Source organism: Podarcis cretensis (assembly GCF_951804945.1).
Source record: "Podarcis cretensis genome assembly, chromosome: 8".
In the NCBI taxonomy this organism is placed as follows: Eukaryota; Metazoa; Chordata; class Lepidosauria; order Squamata; family Lacertidae; genus Podarcis; species Podarcis cretensis.
Window position 1 is genome coordinate 81,268,973 of NC_137177.1, and position 16,097 is coordinate 81,285,069.

The following is a 16,097-nucleotide window of genomic DNA, read 5'->3' on the forward strand; positions in this document are numbered from 1 at the left end:
ATCTGAACCCAAGACCCCTCTCTCCTCCTGTGGTTCCCAGCAACTGCCATTCAGAAGCATTAGTGCCTCCAGCTACAAAGCCAAATGAATGTCTCCAGGGAAGCCACCACCGAAAAGGCCAAGCACACCAAACGTGGGGCCCTGGGAGCAGGCGCCTCCTTCAGTTTGCCTATGCTGCTCTTTTGGTCCTCTGCACCCCAAGTCAGCAGTCCCATTTCAAAAGAGTCAAGGGCTATTTACCGTTTCTACCAGTTTCCCTTTCAAGGCTGCGGTGTAGTTTTCGTGAATGTATTTCTCCTTCCAGTCCTGTGTCAGGAGAAAATAAGAACAAATGAACATCGGGCGGCTGGTTGGGTGAGGAAGGTGACATCTTCTTAAATCATATCCTTGTGGTGTGGGGACTAACAGGTGGACAGGAGAAATGGTTTTGTGTAAGCCATTACGGTGGCTATTAATAATAATAATAATAATAAATTTTATTTATATCCCGCCCTCCCCAGCCGAAGCCGGGCTCAGGGCGGCTAACAATAATCAAATAATCAAACAATCAAATAATCACACATTCTAAAAATATTTCATTATAAAAGTTAATTAAAATCAAATTAATGGCAACCGATTAAGCAAAATTCTGTGCAGGTTGCCAGAGGAGGGAGTCAGGCTGCGCCCTGACCAAAGGCCTGGTGGAACAACTCTGTCTTGCAGGCCCTGCGGAAAGATGTCAGGTCCCACAGGGCCCTAGTCTCTTGTGACAGAGCGTTCCACCAGATTGGAGCCGCAGCCGAGACTTAAGGCTGGAAAGTCAAGTGCCCGCCATGTATTACCCAATGGATTGAAGTTATCATGTCCTTCTGTCTATGTTTGAATGTATGGCTTATGAATGTCAGGGTGGCACTGTGGGTTAAACCACAGAGCCTAGGACTTGCCGATCAGAAGGTCGGCGGTTCGAATCCCCGCAACGGGGTGAGCTCCCGTTGCTCGGTCCCTGCTCCTGTCAACCTAGCAGTTTGAAAGCACACCAGTGCAAGTAGATAAATAGATACCGCTCTGGCGGGAAGGTAAACAGCATTTCCGTGTGCTGCTCTGGTTCACCAGAAGCGGCTTAGTCATGCTGGCCACATGACCCGGAAGCTGTACGCCGGCTCCCTCAGCCAATAAAGCGAGATGAGCACCGCAACCCCAGAGTCGGCCACGACTGGACCTAATGGTCAGGGGTCCCTTTACCTTTATCTTACCCAGGGGCTCATGTCTGAGAAAGATCCACCCTAATTTTAAAAGCTCGGGCTGGGGTTCAAAATTAAGCTCTGTCCTAAACATAACGGGTGGCCCTGGGGAAATCGCATGCCCCATGTCTCCCAAATGTTTGCAGCTGAATTAAAATTGGAAGCGTCCAGTCACTTAAGAACATAAGGAGAGGCTGGCTGCAGGATCAGGCCAATGGCCCATCTAGTCCAGCTTCCTGTTCTCAGTGGCCAACCAGATACATCAATCGTAAGCTCACCAGCAAGACCTGAGCGCAGAAGCACTCTCCCCACTTGTGATTCCCATCCCTGCAGCTGGGATTATTCAAACACCCACCGGCACTATTTAAAACCGTCCGGAAAACCCACATCACTGCTGAACACACAGCAGCAGAACGAGCACAGGACCTCTCCTCTTGCTCTGCTTACACATTTCTCCCTTCAAACTGGTTCCTAGAGAAATCCCGCTAGCTCCTAAGTTTTGCGAAAGGTACTGCTCGCTGGGTTATTCTGCAAGAGACACCTCACCTCCGGGTTGCTGAAGATCTGCCAGAGATCGTTGTGAAGGTGGCTTGTCTGATAAGTCTCCAGCGAGAGGATATGGCCAAACTGTTGTTGATTCGTCACAAAGAGGAAGATCCCCTGCAAATGAGGAGAACCGTTGCTCACAATTGAAAACTGGTAACCCGTGAAGCTGGGACGCGGGTGGCGCTGTGGGTAAAACCGATCGCATGGTCGGCGGTTCGAATCCCCGCGGCGGGGTGAGCTCCCATCGTTCGGTCCCAGCTCCTGCCCACCTAGCAGTTCGAAAGCACCCTTAAGTGCAAGTAGATAAATAGGTACCGCTTTATAGCGGGAAGGTAAACGGCGTTTCCGTGTGCTGCGCTGGAGCTGGCTCGCCAGAGCAGCTTCGTCACGCTGGCCACGTGACCCGGAAGTGTCTCCGGACAGCGCTGGCCCCCGGCCTCTTAAGTGAGATGGGCGCACAACCCTAGAGTCGGACACGACTGGCCCGTACGGGCAGGGGTACCTTTACCTTTACCCTGTGAAGCCAATCCACCCTGTGGTTTCATTTCCAAGCTGGCCTAGTCTGTGGTTTTCCTCCCCACTATTCCAGAACAACACAGCTGCTTGCCCAGGAGTGTAGTGGCAAATTCTGAAGTGCAGGGTTGCTTCATGATAGCCACAGCTATGCCCCCTTCTAAGATTATGCAACCTTCTAAGAATATCCAAGGGACGGGGGTGGCGCTGTGGGTTAAACCACAGAGCCTAGGACTTGCCGATCAGAAGGTCAGCGGTTCGAATCCCCACGACGGGATGAGCTCCCGTTGCTCGGTCCCTGCTCCTGTCAACCTAGCAGTTCAAAAGCACGTCAAAGTGCAAGTAGATAAATAGGTACCGCTTCGGCGGGAAGGTAAACGGCGTTTCCGTGTGCTGCTCTGGTTCGCCAGAAGCGGCTTAGTCATGCTGGCCACATGACCCGGAAGCTGTACGCCGGCTCCCTTGGCCAATAAAGCGAGATGAGCGCCACAACCCCAGAGTCAGCCACGACTGGACCTAATGGTCAGGGGTCCCTTTACCTTAAGAATATCCAATAATTAGGGAAGCATTGGAACAATCAGTGCAGATCTCAGTGTATTGCCTGTCAGCTAGATCTACTATTTTCTTTGCATGTACACAGAACCTTAGCATTGCAGATTTGGAAGGGACCCCAAGAGTCATCTAGTTACCCCTCCAATGCAGGGGTAAATTATAAGTGCTCCAATATCTTCTTTTGGAGAGACTTAAGTTGCCAACAAAGGTCCGAATAGTTAAAGCTATGGTTTTCCCAGTAGTTTTTCCATTCTGAAGGAAATCAGCCCTGAGTGCTCACTGGAAGGACAGATCCTGAAGTTGAGGCTCCAAGACTTTGGCCACTTCATGAGAAGAGAAGACTCCCTGGAAAAGACCCTGATGCTGGGAAAGATGGAGGGCACAAGGAGAAGGGGATGACAGAGGACGAGATGGTTGGACAGTGTTCTCGAAGCTATCAGCATGAGTTTGGCGAAACTGCAGGAGGCAGTGGAAGACAGGAGTGCCTGGCGTGCTCTGGCCCATGGCGTCACAAAGAGTAGGACATGATTAAACGACTAAACAACAACAAACATTGCTTTTTCTGCAAAGTTCCATTTGCAGAACTTGCACACTTTTCTCTTGAAACAGAAGCATACAGGACAGCTCCAACTCGTTGCTGCTCTTCTCCAGAGTGACCCCAGGAAGAAGAAGAAGAAGAGTTTGGATTTGATATCCCGCCTTTCACTCCCCTTCAGGAGTCTCAAAGTGGCTAACATTCTCCTTTCCCTTCCTCCCCCACAACAAACACTCTGTGAGGTGAGTGAGGCTGAGAGACTTCAAAGAAGTGTGACTGGCCCAAGGTCACCCAGCAGCTGCATGTGGAGGAGTGGAGACATGAACCCGGTTCCACAGATTACGAGACTACCGCTCTTAACCACTACACCACACTGGCTCTCGCCAGTGAGCTGATCCTCACTTCCTTCCTTTCCCTCTAGCTCCAATCAGCACCAAAGGACGAGGAGATTCCCTCTCAGAGGCTCAAAAAGCTCCTCTTTCAAGCTGATTCGGTGGCTCTAGGATGCGGAAGGCAAGTACCCTGCTGCAGAGATAACAACAGCAGTTCGCACACACACCCCAACCCTGCACCATGACGCTTCTGTTCTTGCCACACTGACCTGTTCCCGGATGTTGTGGCAGAAAGCCATGTCTGCATCCAGCTTGCCACTGTGGAAAAAGTCGGTCTGAGTGAGCTGCGATCTCAGGATGCTGCCTTTTATCAGGTAGACGCTAGAGATGTATGGGACGTTCCAGAGGCCACTGAAAAAGGGGGAGAGAGAATTAGGCATGAAGGGGCATTAACCACCACAAGGCCTTTTACCATATACAGCTATTAAGGCTGCCATCATTATTATTTTTAGTTTCATCAGCTACCATATTTTTTCGTGTATAGGACGATGACTTTTGCTTTTAAAAAAAGGCAAAAATTGGGTGTTGCTAATAGTGAATGCAGAGGGGGGACGTGCAATTAATGGCAGTAGCAAGCTGGAGATTGGCAGCGACAATTGGGCTGGTGATTGGTGGCTGTGGGAAGGCCTGCTGACTATTGGCTGTGGCTATGGCAATTGGGCAGGTGATTGGTGACTGTGGCGAGGTGGGCAGGTGATTGGTGGCTGCGGCAAGTGGGCGGGTGGTGGTGATGAGTGGGCAGACAATTGGCAGCTGCAGCGAGGTGTGCGATTGGCAGTGGCTGTGGCAAGCGATCAGTAGTGTCAGGCAGGCGGGTGAGCAATTGGCAGAAGTGACCTCCCTCACCCCCCCCCTAAAAGCTAAACAACTTAATTTCTTAATTTTGGGTTTAAAAAAATTGGGGTCATCTTATATATGGGGGCATCTTATACACGGGAAAAATACGGTATATTCTAATTTTTAAAATTGGTCCATCAATTAAAAAACGCATTCAAAAATCAGCCAAAGAGGCAGCATTGCTGCTTCCAACTCCGGAGGCAGAAAACAGCCATCCTGGCTGGTAGCCCTCAATAGTCCTCTTCTCCATGAATTTGTCTTCTTTTAAAGCTAGTGGTCATTATGTGAGCATGTTCCATAGTTTAATGATGTGCTGCATGAAAAAGCATTTTCTTTTATCCACCCTGAATCTTACAACATTCAGCTTCCTTGGATTTCCACAAGTTCTCATGTTCTGAGAGAGGGAGGGAAACTTTTCCCTATCCGCTTACTCCATGCTGTGCAAAATTTTAAACCCCTCTGTCATGTCACCTCTCACTCGCCTTTTCTCTAAACTATAAAATCCAAAACGTTGCAATCTTTCTTCATAGGGAATCACTCAATCCATGATGTTGGCTTGTTTGAAACTAGTCACGGTTCAAGTTCATGCTAACCATGGTTTGCTTGGTCCAGATGACACGACAAACTGTGATTAAGCAAAACCGGAGGCAGAAGCTCCGGAGAGAAAAGGTTGTGAGTCTATAGCTCGATCCTACTGATGGACTATTGTTATAAGAATTCTAAGGTCTCAAATATAGAATAAATGTTCATAATTGTACAAAGCAAACACATACATAAGTACAGTGGTACCTCACAAGATGAATGCCTCGTAAGACGAAAAACTCGCAAGACGAAAGAGTTTTTCGTTTTTTGAGTTGCTTTGCAAGACGAAAATGTCTTGCAAGTTTGTTTCCTTTGTCTTGCAAGTTTGTTTCCTTTTTCTTAAAACCGTGCATTCAGGGGGTGCAGTTGCGACTTGACTTCGAGGAGCAACTCATAGCACGCGGTGTGGTAGCCTTTTTTGAGGTTTTTGAAGACTTTGGTGATTTTTGAAGCTTTTCCAAAATCCATGCTTCGCAAGACGAAAAAACTCACAGAACGAATTAATTTCGTCTTGCGAGGTACCACTGTATATAAACCATGTGTCTGAAATAGAACAGGAGAGCAATCCTGAAGCCATTTTGACTCTCTCAAATTGATCTCAAATATTTCTCTGCAAGGAGGAAGGAAATGGGAAAAAAATTCCTGCTGGCTTTGGACTGTAGGGGCTTACACCTCCCTGCAAATACAGTCTGGCAAGTATCTGTTAAGCTGAGCAAACTCAATATGCGTAAGAGATTCAGGAACTACGGTATTTACCATCTCCAAGAAATGGCCAGGCTACCCAGAAAATGCAATCAAGTAAGGCATTCTCAGATATCCTGGCAGACAGGAGAGAAGCAACACTCTCAAATTTCTGCTGGAGACCATCTTCCTCTGTGATGTATGTATGATGTTTTGGGGGGTGGTCTTGGGCTATAGGGTGGGCAATTTCTAAGGTCTTTATAGGGGCTTGCACACCATTGCTCTGGGTCTCTCCTACCTCCTTGCAATGAGGGGAGGGAACTCTGCTGTAACAGAAAAATAAAGATCTGTCTTGCTTTCTGTGGATCTTGCCTCCATCCATTCATCTCTGACTGATCATGGACTTAGGGGACTCAGTCCCTTGGGGAGTTGGGCAGCAAAAGCCAAACCCCCTGTTTTCTCTACAACACTTTGTGCTAAACTATGGTTTAGTGTGACATGGAGAAGCAGCCAAAGCTTTGTTGAAATCCTTCATAATACTCACATCCGGCGCCCCTGGACGATATCCACATAGTCCTCTGAGCGGGCGTAGTAACCGTCGGCACTCAGGGCCCCCCAGAAATTTGACCACAGCTTCCCAAGACGGCTCACAAGTGGGGCAATCACAAATCTGGGAGGTGGGGGTTAAGGAAGGCACAGAAAAGAATTGGATATTAGTGTGCATATGAACCCCAAACTTGGGGAAGTACTTCTGCTTGTACAGAGGTGGGAAGCAGTGGGATGAAAGGCAAGATATTCCCAGGTCTACTATATTTTTCGCCCTATAGGACGCACCTTTTCCCCTCCAAAAATGAAGGGGAAATGTGTGTGCGTCCTATGGGGCGAATGCAGGCTTTCTTTATTTCCCCCCAAAAAACCTAGGTGCGTCCTATGGGCCAGTGCGTCCTATGGGGCGAAAAATACGGTATTTGGCCAAAGATTAACTTCAGAACCTGCATAAAATTAAGCCAAGTACATTTGCATAACTTCTCCAAGATTGTGGCATTTACAAAGCGAAAGGAATTATGCAGGACAATGAACTTCCAACACTGGAAAACCTTACCCAGAAACTCCTCTGGGTTTTGATAGCCAGTCAAGCAGTTTCAAGCACATTTCCTCTTCCATAGGGGCTAGAAACTTGCATCTTTTAAAGATTTGAAATACGAAAGCAGAGTTGCTCGAGAAACTGGAGTCCGTATCTCTTTCCCCCACCCCCAAACTCACACAAAATGGTAGAGTGGAGGGGGAGACACCTTGAATAATAGAACTGTATAGCTAGGACCTCAAGTCCAACTCCTACAATGCAGGAATCACGTCTAAAATTAACAATCCAATCCAAACAGAGACAGGCTCTGTTCCATCAAGAGAGGTTTGTTTCAATTTGGCAGCTGCATCCAGATGTGGAACGCGGAAGGACCACGCCTTCTCCCTGAACTTGCCTAAGGCACCCACAGAACAGGAAGCTGAGCTAAGCGACTCACTTGTTCTGTTCGATCAAGATCCGCAGGGCATCAGGGTTCTTCAGCACCACTTCGGCATCCAGGCTGAAGTAATATTCACAGACTGGGTCTTGCCTGCACAGGTCCCTAAAGAGGCAATAAGGAGGCAGATCAGTCAGTCAGCCAGTCGGTCCGTGGCTGGCTCAAGAGGTTTTAAAGGGCTGGTTGCACTACTTCCAAACAAATGAAATGTTTAAGAAGGATTGTAAAGAGAGGAAATATATTGAAGGAGAGTCTAGATTTCAGAAAGAAATAATAAATAATGATTATAAGGTATTGTCAAAAATGTATAAAATGCTACTGGAATGGCAAACAAAGGACGAAGAAGTTAAATCAGTTATGATACACTGGGCCAGGGATTTTGGTTATAATATACAGTTAGCAGATTGGGAGAAGGTATGGAAGGAAAATATGAAATTCACTGCATGCATGATGATAAAGGAAAATATTATGAAAATGGTATATAGATGGTATATCACTCCCGTAAAATTAGCAAAAATGTATAAGACATGTAACATGTTGGAAATGTAAGGAAAGGGAAGGCACATTCTATCATATGTGGTGGGAGTGTAAGAAAGTAAAAGGCTTCTGGGAAATGATATATAATGAGTTGAAAAGGATGTTTAAATACACGTTTGTGAAGAAACCAGAAGCCTTCCTGTTAGGAATTACAGGAAGAGAAATTAATAGAATCGATTATAAACTTTTTCAATATGCGGTGACTGCGGCAAGAATTTTAATGGCTCAAAAATGGAAACAAGAAGAATTACCAACATTGGAAGAATGGAGACGGAAATTGATGGATTTTGCTGAACTAGACAAACTGACAGGAAAAATTAGATATCAGAAAGATCACAAGTTCACACAGGACTGGAGAAAGTTTACGACCTATCTGGAAAATATTTGTGATGAACAGACAACGCTAGTTGGATTTAAAGAGGCTTTGTGATGAGAAAGGGTATTGTGAGAGGGATAAGAGCTGTAAAGATTAATCAACTGGCAATACAATCATAAAGGAAATGTGAAATAAATTTAAAATTATGAGGATTGTGGAGGGAGCGGGGGGAAGTCCAAAAGAATTTGGTATTATAGTGGATATGAATGTGTCATTTAAATCTGTAAAAGAAATTTTTTCTAAAAAATTAATAAATAAATAAAAAATAAACTATAAGAGGTTTTAAAGGGCAGATACTATCAAGAGTCACTGCCTATACCTTGGCCATCTCTCAACAGCAAACAAAAGGTCAGAAGTGTTACAGCATCAGGAGAGATAAAAAGGTAAAGGGACCCCTGACCATTAGGTCCAGTTGTGGCCGACTCTGGGGTTGCAGTGCTCATCTCGCTTTACTGGCCGAGGGAGCAGGCGTACAGCTTCGGGTCATGTGGCCAGCATGACTAAGCCACTTCTGGCCAACCAGAGCAGCGCACAGAAATGCCGTTTACCTTCCCGCTTGAGCGGTACCTATTTATCTACTTGCACTTTGACATGCTTTCGAACTGCTAGGTTGGCAGGAGCTGGGACTGAGTAACGGGAGCTCACCCCGTCACAGGGATTTGAACCAGATGTTAATTTCTGTTTTGCCATTGAGCAGCTGCTGGGAGTCACAAGACTCTGTTTACATTCCAGAGACAGTCCAGGCTATTGGAAGTCTCACGGGAGACTAGAGACGGATGTGACGTTACGGGTTTCCTGTTTCCTTTGTTCCTTTGTTCGGTTGCTCTCTGCTTTCATAGAGAGAGGATGTATATTTCTGAGCTGCCTGCGTAGTAAGAAATGAAGCATAACAATGTAGCCCAAACCTCTCGTCTATTCCCTGTGCTGGGAACTCTGCTGGATGAAGAATGTGCCTGAGGCCTTATCAAAGGCTCAGGTCATTAAACACGTCGGGAGGCGATTCTGAAGACTTGGGGGAAGAAAATGAGCTTTATCAGCTTGGCCTGAGCAGAGCTTCCAACACCACCGACCTTCTAATCGGCAAGTCCTAGGCTCTGTGGTTTAACCCACAGCGCCACCCACGTCCCTACCAGGAGAGATAGTGTGGTATAATTATTAAGAGTATTGGGCTAGGACCTGGGAGGCCCAGTTTCAAATCCCTACTCGGACATGAAGCTTACTGGGTGACCATTCTCAGCCTCGCCTACCTCACAGGGTTGTTGTGGGGACAGAACGAGGGGGCCAGGAGAACAATGTGTGCCACCTTGAGCTTAATAATAATAATAATAATAGGCTTACATGCCCATGTTCCGGCCATCAGCATTCTCCACATGGTCATCTGGTCCAACCACTTTGACAGAGCGGTATTCTTGCCCGTGTTCGTTCACAAACGCCTCTACCTGGTCAAGGTGATGCTCCTCCTGGACACAAGAACACAAAGCAGAACGCCTTATACCAGAGCTGTGGCTGGTCTGGTCAAAACAGCCACGCTCACTGGCTGAGAGCTTAAAGGAGCAAAGGCTTCTGGGAGGCGAACGGCCTCCCTAAGGATGGGATGAAGGCGCTCACCCGATTGTGGATGAAAAGCTGGATCCGTTTCTTGGGGTAGTGCAGCTTCCGCAGGCGCTGGAAGAACGGGGTGAGGAACGGGGTGGGCTGCTCGACAAAGATGCCAATCAGGACCACAGGCAGCACATCCTCCTGCGTTCAGGTATGAGGGAAGAAAAGACAAGAATACATAAATAGGACGAGACAGACCAAGACAGCCAGCCGTGATGGGCAATCTATGTTTTCAGATAAGAATGTCAACATATGCTGGATCAGGTCAAAGGCCAGCTTCAGCAATAGGGAGCCTCTTTCAGTCTGAGATCCACATTCTCTTCTGGGCAACATTTTGGGGGCCAGATACCAGCGGTGGGCAGGGCCAGAGGCAAAAGTGGACGGAGCGACGAGTGTGAATTTCACCTTTCTACAGTAGGTTAGTTTCTACACACAAGCCGCTCTGTCCTCCATCCAGACAAGCAAGATCAGGGTTCGAGGATGCATGTTCTCTGCTCTGGGCCATTATTGGGGTCCAAAGATTACACACACATGAAGGTGATGGATGGCTTGTGAAGGACCCTAAGTAGGAGGCAGGCAGGGAAGGGAAGATGTCCCAGGGTGAGAGGGTGGGGGAAGAAAAGAAAGTTCCCAGGTGAGAGCTGGGAGGGTCCATCTCTTTCTGTGTGAGAACTCCCTTTGAGAGCGGACCCTGCATTTTCTTTTCTCTGAATCATGGAATCACAGAACTGTAGATTTGGAAGGGATCACGAGGGCCACCAACCACCCACAATGCAGGATTTTTTTTAACCCAATGTGGGGCTCAAACCCACAGCCCTGAGATGAAGAGCCTCATGCTCTACCAACTGAGCCATCCAGTTTGATCCAAATAGCAGCTGGACAGCAAAGCTAGTTTTCTTTCTCTTCTTGTATTATGAAAGAGCTTCAATAAAATCTTATGGGGGGAAAAGGAAGAAAAGCACGGGGTAAAGCAACCTTGCTGCATTTTAAGTCACTTAAAGTAGGAAATGGGATGTGGGTGGCGCTGTGGGTTAAACCACAGAGCCTAGGGCTTGCCGATCAGAAGGTCGGAGGTTCGAATCCCCGCGATGGGGTGAGCTCCCACTGCTCGGTCCCTGCTCCTGCCAACCTAGCAGTTCAAAAGCACGTCAAAGTGCAAGTAGATAAATAGGTACCACTCTGGAAGGAAGGTAAACGGCACTTCCGTGTGCTGCTCTGGTTCGCCAGAAGCTTAGTCATGCTGGCCACAAGACCCGGAAGCTGTACGCCGGCTCCCTTGGCCAATAAAGTGAGATGAGCGCCGCAACCCCAGAGTCGGCCACGACTGGACCTAATGGTCAGGGGTCCCTTTACCTTTAAAGTAGGAAAGGATGCATTTCAAGCGAAGCAAAATACAGTGGTGCCCCGCAAGACGAACGCCTCGCAAGACGGAAAACCCGCTAGACGAAAGGGTTTTCCGTTTTGGAGGCGCTTCGCAAAATGAATTTCCCTATGGGCTTGCTTCGCAAGACGAAAATGTCTTGCGAGTTCCTGCGTGTTTTTTCCCCTTTCCCCCCCTTTTTCTAAGCAGCTAAGCTGCTTATCAGCTGATCCGCTAAGCTGATAAGCCGCTAAAAGCCGCTAAACCGCTAAGCTGTCAATGGGCTTGCTTCGCAAGACGAAAAAACCGCTATACGAAGAGACTCACGGAACGGATTAATTTCGTCTTGTGAGGCACTACTGTAACTCAATGGGGGTGTGAAGGAGAGGAGGGGTGTGTGGCCTGGAAAGATGGGGTACAGCCAGATGGTTCTGATTGTAATACTGTGCTTTTAGTCTGTATACCACTTTGCAATACTGATTATGAGAGTGTGGCTTGTAAGTATCAAAATAAATTAATTAAAAATAAGAGAGAGGTCCGGTGATCCACCTGAGGCCCCTGGAGGTGAGATTCCCCACCCAGGTTCCAGAATCCTATTTCTAACATTGGCCAACTAGGTACAGTGGTACCTTGGGTTAAGTACTTAATTCGTTCCGGAGGTCCGTTCTTAACCTGAAACTGTTCTTAACCTGAAGCACCACTTTAGCTAATGGGGCCTCCTGCTGCTGCCGCACCGCCGGAGCACGATTTCTGTTCTCATCCTGAAGCAAAGTTCTTAACCCGAGGTACTATTTCTGGGTTAGCAGAATCTGTAACCTGAACCATATAGTGGTGCCTCGCAAGACAAAAAGAATCTGTTCTGCGAGTCTCTTCGTCTTGCGGTTTTTTCGTCTTGCGAACAACCCTATTAGCGGTTTAGCGGCTTAGCGCTATTAGCGGCTTAGCTGCTATTAGCGGCTTAGCGGCTAAGCGGCTATTAGCGGCTTAGAAAAAGGGAGAAAAAAGCGAAAAAAATCGCAAGACGTTTTTGTCTTGCGAAGCAAGCCCATAGGGAAATTCGTCTTGCGAAGCGCCTCGAAAGACGGAAAACCCTTCCGTCTAGCGGGTTTTTCGTCTTGTGAGGCATTCGTCTTGCAGGGCACCACTGTATGTAACCTGAAGCGTATGTAACCCGAGGTACCACTGTACTTCTAGGAAACTCACCAGCACAGCATGAAGGCAACAGACCAGGAACCAGGTGTCATGGGGACTACACCAGCTCCAAGCCAGCAGGGCCACCGGTCAGGGACGATGGGAATTGTTGCCCAGCAAAATTGGGAGGACCACAGCTTTCCCATCCTTCCATCACAAGAAGGCAAGAGTCGCAATGGGGATAGCTAGCGGGCAATGACGGCAAGTGATGGCCTCATCCCAGGAAGGAGAACCTGTAGCCTACAATGCCCTGCTGGGACTCCAGCTTGCACCAGCCCCAACCAGAATGGGCAATGGCTGGGAATGGGGGTGGTGGGAGTTTTAGCAGAGGTAGCTAGGCGCAGCAATGGCAAGTGACGGTCTAGCTCAGCGGGTGGAGAATGGGTGTGACTCTCTGGTTGTTGTCCAACTCCCACCAGCCAGCACGGCTGATGAACAAGGCATGATGGGAGTCCGAAACAGGGCCCACGGGTATCCCAGCCTCCCCAACAAGCCAGCTGGTCCTTACTTTCAGGTCTGCGAGGCTCTTCAAGCTTTCGTTGCAAACCGTGCAGCCCGTCTCAAAGGTCCAGGTCCGAGGGATGTAGTTCCCCAGGTAGTTCAGCTGCAGCTTTTGAGAAGAGAGAAAGATTCCCGGATCCTTAGTGGCAAAGCTGGGACGGAAACACTCGCTTTGCCCTGTTAAGTCTGCAAGCGAGGACATCTTTCCTTCTAGTCTAAGAACATGAAACTGGATTGTTCCAAAGGCCCATCTTGTTCTCCAAGTGGCTGCCCAGGTGCTCCCAAAATAGAAATCTGCAAGTGGGGCCTGAGTTCAAGAAGCGCTCTCCCCTCCTTGGGAACTTTAGAGAAAAGGCGAGCGAGAGGCGAGATGGGAGAAGTTTACAGAATTATACATGGCATGGAGAGAAAAAGTTTTTTCTCCCTCTCTTGTGACACTAGAAATCACAGCCGAAGGTTCAGGACAGATGAAAAGAAATCCTTCTTCCCGCAGTGCAGGGTTAAACTGTGGAACTCACTGCCACAGGAGGCAGTGATGGCCATGCATCTGGATGACTTGAAAAGAGGATCAGGCAAATTCATGGAGGAGGACAGGGCTATTGATGGCTCTGAGCCACGATGGCTCTGCTTTCACCGTCAGATTGCCAGAAACCACAGGAGATTGTGGTCAGATCCTGCTTCAGGGTTTCCCACAGGTCAGCCACTGTGAGACTAGATGGGCCACTGACCTGATCCAGCAGCCAGGCTCTGCTTAGGTCCCTATGGTTCTGGAACATCCAGACTGGCTTTACCTTGGTGGGGCCATTGCCATGAATGACAACTGCGAGGGTGTCATATGCGAGGTTCCGTGCTCTCACGCGCCCGTTCTCAAACTTCAGGACCACCTCATCTTAAAAAAAAGAGGGAGAGAACAGAAGGAAACAATGAACTACCATGTTTTTCCATGTACAGTGGTACCTTGGTTACGTACTTAATTCGTTCCAGAGGTCCGTTCTTAACCTGAAACTGTGCTTAACCTGAAGCACCACCTGAAGCTAATGGGGCCTCCCTCTGCTGCCGCCCCAAAATTTCTGTTCTTACCCACCCGGGAAGAATGGCAGATGAAGGTGATAGAGTACATGGAACTGGCTGAGATGACTGGCAGAATCCGTGACCAAGGAGAAGAGTTGGTGGAAGAAGATTGGAATAAATTCGAAGTTTATCTTCAAAAATATTGCAAAATTAAGGATTGTTAGAAAGATGTTGGGAAAATAAAATTATGTGGTTTTAGTAGAAATGACATAAAGGATTAAGTAAAAATGAGTTGGTGAAAGAGAGAATGTAAAATTATAGTATATTAAGACAAATTATTAAGATAAAAATAAGGTTGGAAGGATTTGCTGAAATAACAAATTGAATTAGAATACAAAAATGGGAGGTGTGAGGAGGTCAAGGAAATAAGTGAATGTAAGCAAGTGATTTACAGGTTTGACTGGTTTTTTTAATCTTTTTTTCCTGTTTTATGGTTTTTGATGATGTCCTTTTTTTTTACAAATGTACTGCTTTTTTCTGTTTTTTCTTTAATTGTTATTACTTTTATTTCTTTTTTTCCTGTAATCTTTAAAATCTTAATAAAAATTTATTTATTTTTTAAAAAAATTCTGTTCTTATCCTGGAGCAAAGTTCTTAACCGGAGGTACTATTTCTGGGTTATCGGAGTGCGTAACCTGAAGTGTATGTAACCCGAGGTACCACTGTATAACACACACCCATGTATAAGACGCCCCCTATTTTGGGGGAGTCAAATTTAAGAAAATGGGGGGAGATGGCACAAAGTAGTTTTTGAGGGATTACCCAGGGTTGTTTAGCCTTTTTTAGGGGGGAATGCCGAAAATCGCTCACTCGCACGCACCATTATACCCTCTCTGGCAGAAGCAGCAAATCACCCGCTCAACTGCCGCCACTGCAGCCAATCAATAACACTCATTGACGCAGCAACCAATAACATGCACAATAGCCACTGACAGCCACAGCAGCAACCAATCAAACATCCACCCTATCCATGTATAAGACGACCCCCACTTTTAAGCATGATTTTAAAGGGGAAAACCTAGTCTTATACACGGAAAAGTACGGTATATGCATTGCCATATTCAGTCAAGCTTCAGTCAATCAATTAAAGGTGCAACCCATGGATAGGAACCTAGAAAGATGCTTTTTATCAGCTGGGGCTGATGGGAATTGTAGTTCAAAAAGTCTGGAGAATAGGAAGCTGCCTTTATATTGAGTCAGACCCATTGGTCCATTCAGCTCAGTATACCGACTGGCGGAGGATCTCCAGTTTCATAGAATTGTGGAGCTCAAAGGGAACCTCAAGGATTGTCTAGTCCCAACCCCCTGCCATGGAGAAATCTCAACTAGATCAAACAGGATAGATGGCCATCTAAGCAGCTGGAGATACTGGGGATTGAACCTGGGACCCCCTGTATGCAAGGCAGATGCTCTATCACTGAGCCACAACACCAGATTGGGGAAAGCTGGTCCAGATAGATAGAAGAGGCCTAGGAAGAGATCCCTCGAGTCAGCTGGCGGCTACTCGGTTTAACAATATCTGGAGGGCTGCAGGTTCCCTGTCCATGATGCTATGAACTATGACTGTGATCGGTGTTGCCTCTGTGTGCTTGTTTGTACAAAGTAATTACCGTATTTTTCGCTCCATAAGACACACTTTTTTCTTCCCTAAAAGTAAGGGGAAATGTCTGTGTGTCTTATGAAGCGAATGCGTGGTCCCTAGAGTTGAATTGCCCGGGGGCGAAAAGCAGATCATGCCTTTTTTTTTTTTTTTGGAAAGAGGGAAGGGGGTGTTGAAACAAAGCCGCTGATCGTTTGCCAATCGGGGAGAGAGAAAAGGGACGCTAGAGATAAAGGAGGCTGCCTGGGAGAGGGGAGGTAAAGACAGCAAACTTGCAAAGTGGGGAAACAGGAAGACTAAAGCAATGAGAGAAATTAGAAGAAAAGGAGGAGCAAAAAACTGCTCCAGCTAAGGAAAAGACACTAAGGCAAACAAGAGGGAAGGGAGTGTTGAAAGGAAACAGCTGATCGCTGGGATCAGAAGAGAGATAAGGGACGCTAGCGGAGGCTGCCTGGGAGGGTGGAGGTAAAAGCCCATCCGTCCT

General features: G+C 47.3%; 2 protein-coding genes across 3 annotated transcripts in view; one reads left to right on the forward strand and one right to left on the reverse strand.

The window, feature by feature from the left end:
- LDLRAD2 (low density lipoprotein receptor class A domain containing 2) overlaps positions 1–16,097 on the forward strand; it is a 790,445-nt gene that overhangs the window by 144,521 nt on the left and 629,827 nt on the right. The window lies entirely within an intron of this gene.
- The window catches only part of PLOD1 (procollagen-lysine,2-oxoglutarate 5-dioxygenase 1), a 41,452-nt gene that overhangs the window by 11,994 nt on the left and 13,361 nt on the right, over positions 1–16,097 (reverse strand). The window contains exons 7-15 of the mRNA XM_079986936.1: positions 13,734–13,831; positions 12,950–13,051; positions 9,900–10,031; positions 9,630–9,751; positions 7,379–7,483; positions 6,403–6,528; positions 3,968–4,109; positions 1,767–1,880; positions 241–306 (exon numbers count right to left, since the gene is read on the reverse strand). Coding sequence (XP_079843062.1) covers positions 241–306; positions 1,767–1,880; positions 3,968–4,109; positions 6,403–6,528; positions 7,379–7,483; positions 9,630–9,751; positions 9,900–10,031; positions 12,950–13,051; positions 13,734–13,831 — 1,007 coding nt within the window. The remainder of the gene's footprint in view (positions 1–240; positions 307–1,766; positions 1,881–3,967; positions 4,110–6,402; positions 6,529–7,378; positions 7,484–9,629; positions 9,752–9,899; positions 10,032–12,949; positions 13,052–13,733; positions 13,832–16,097) is intronic.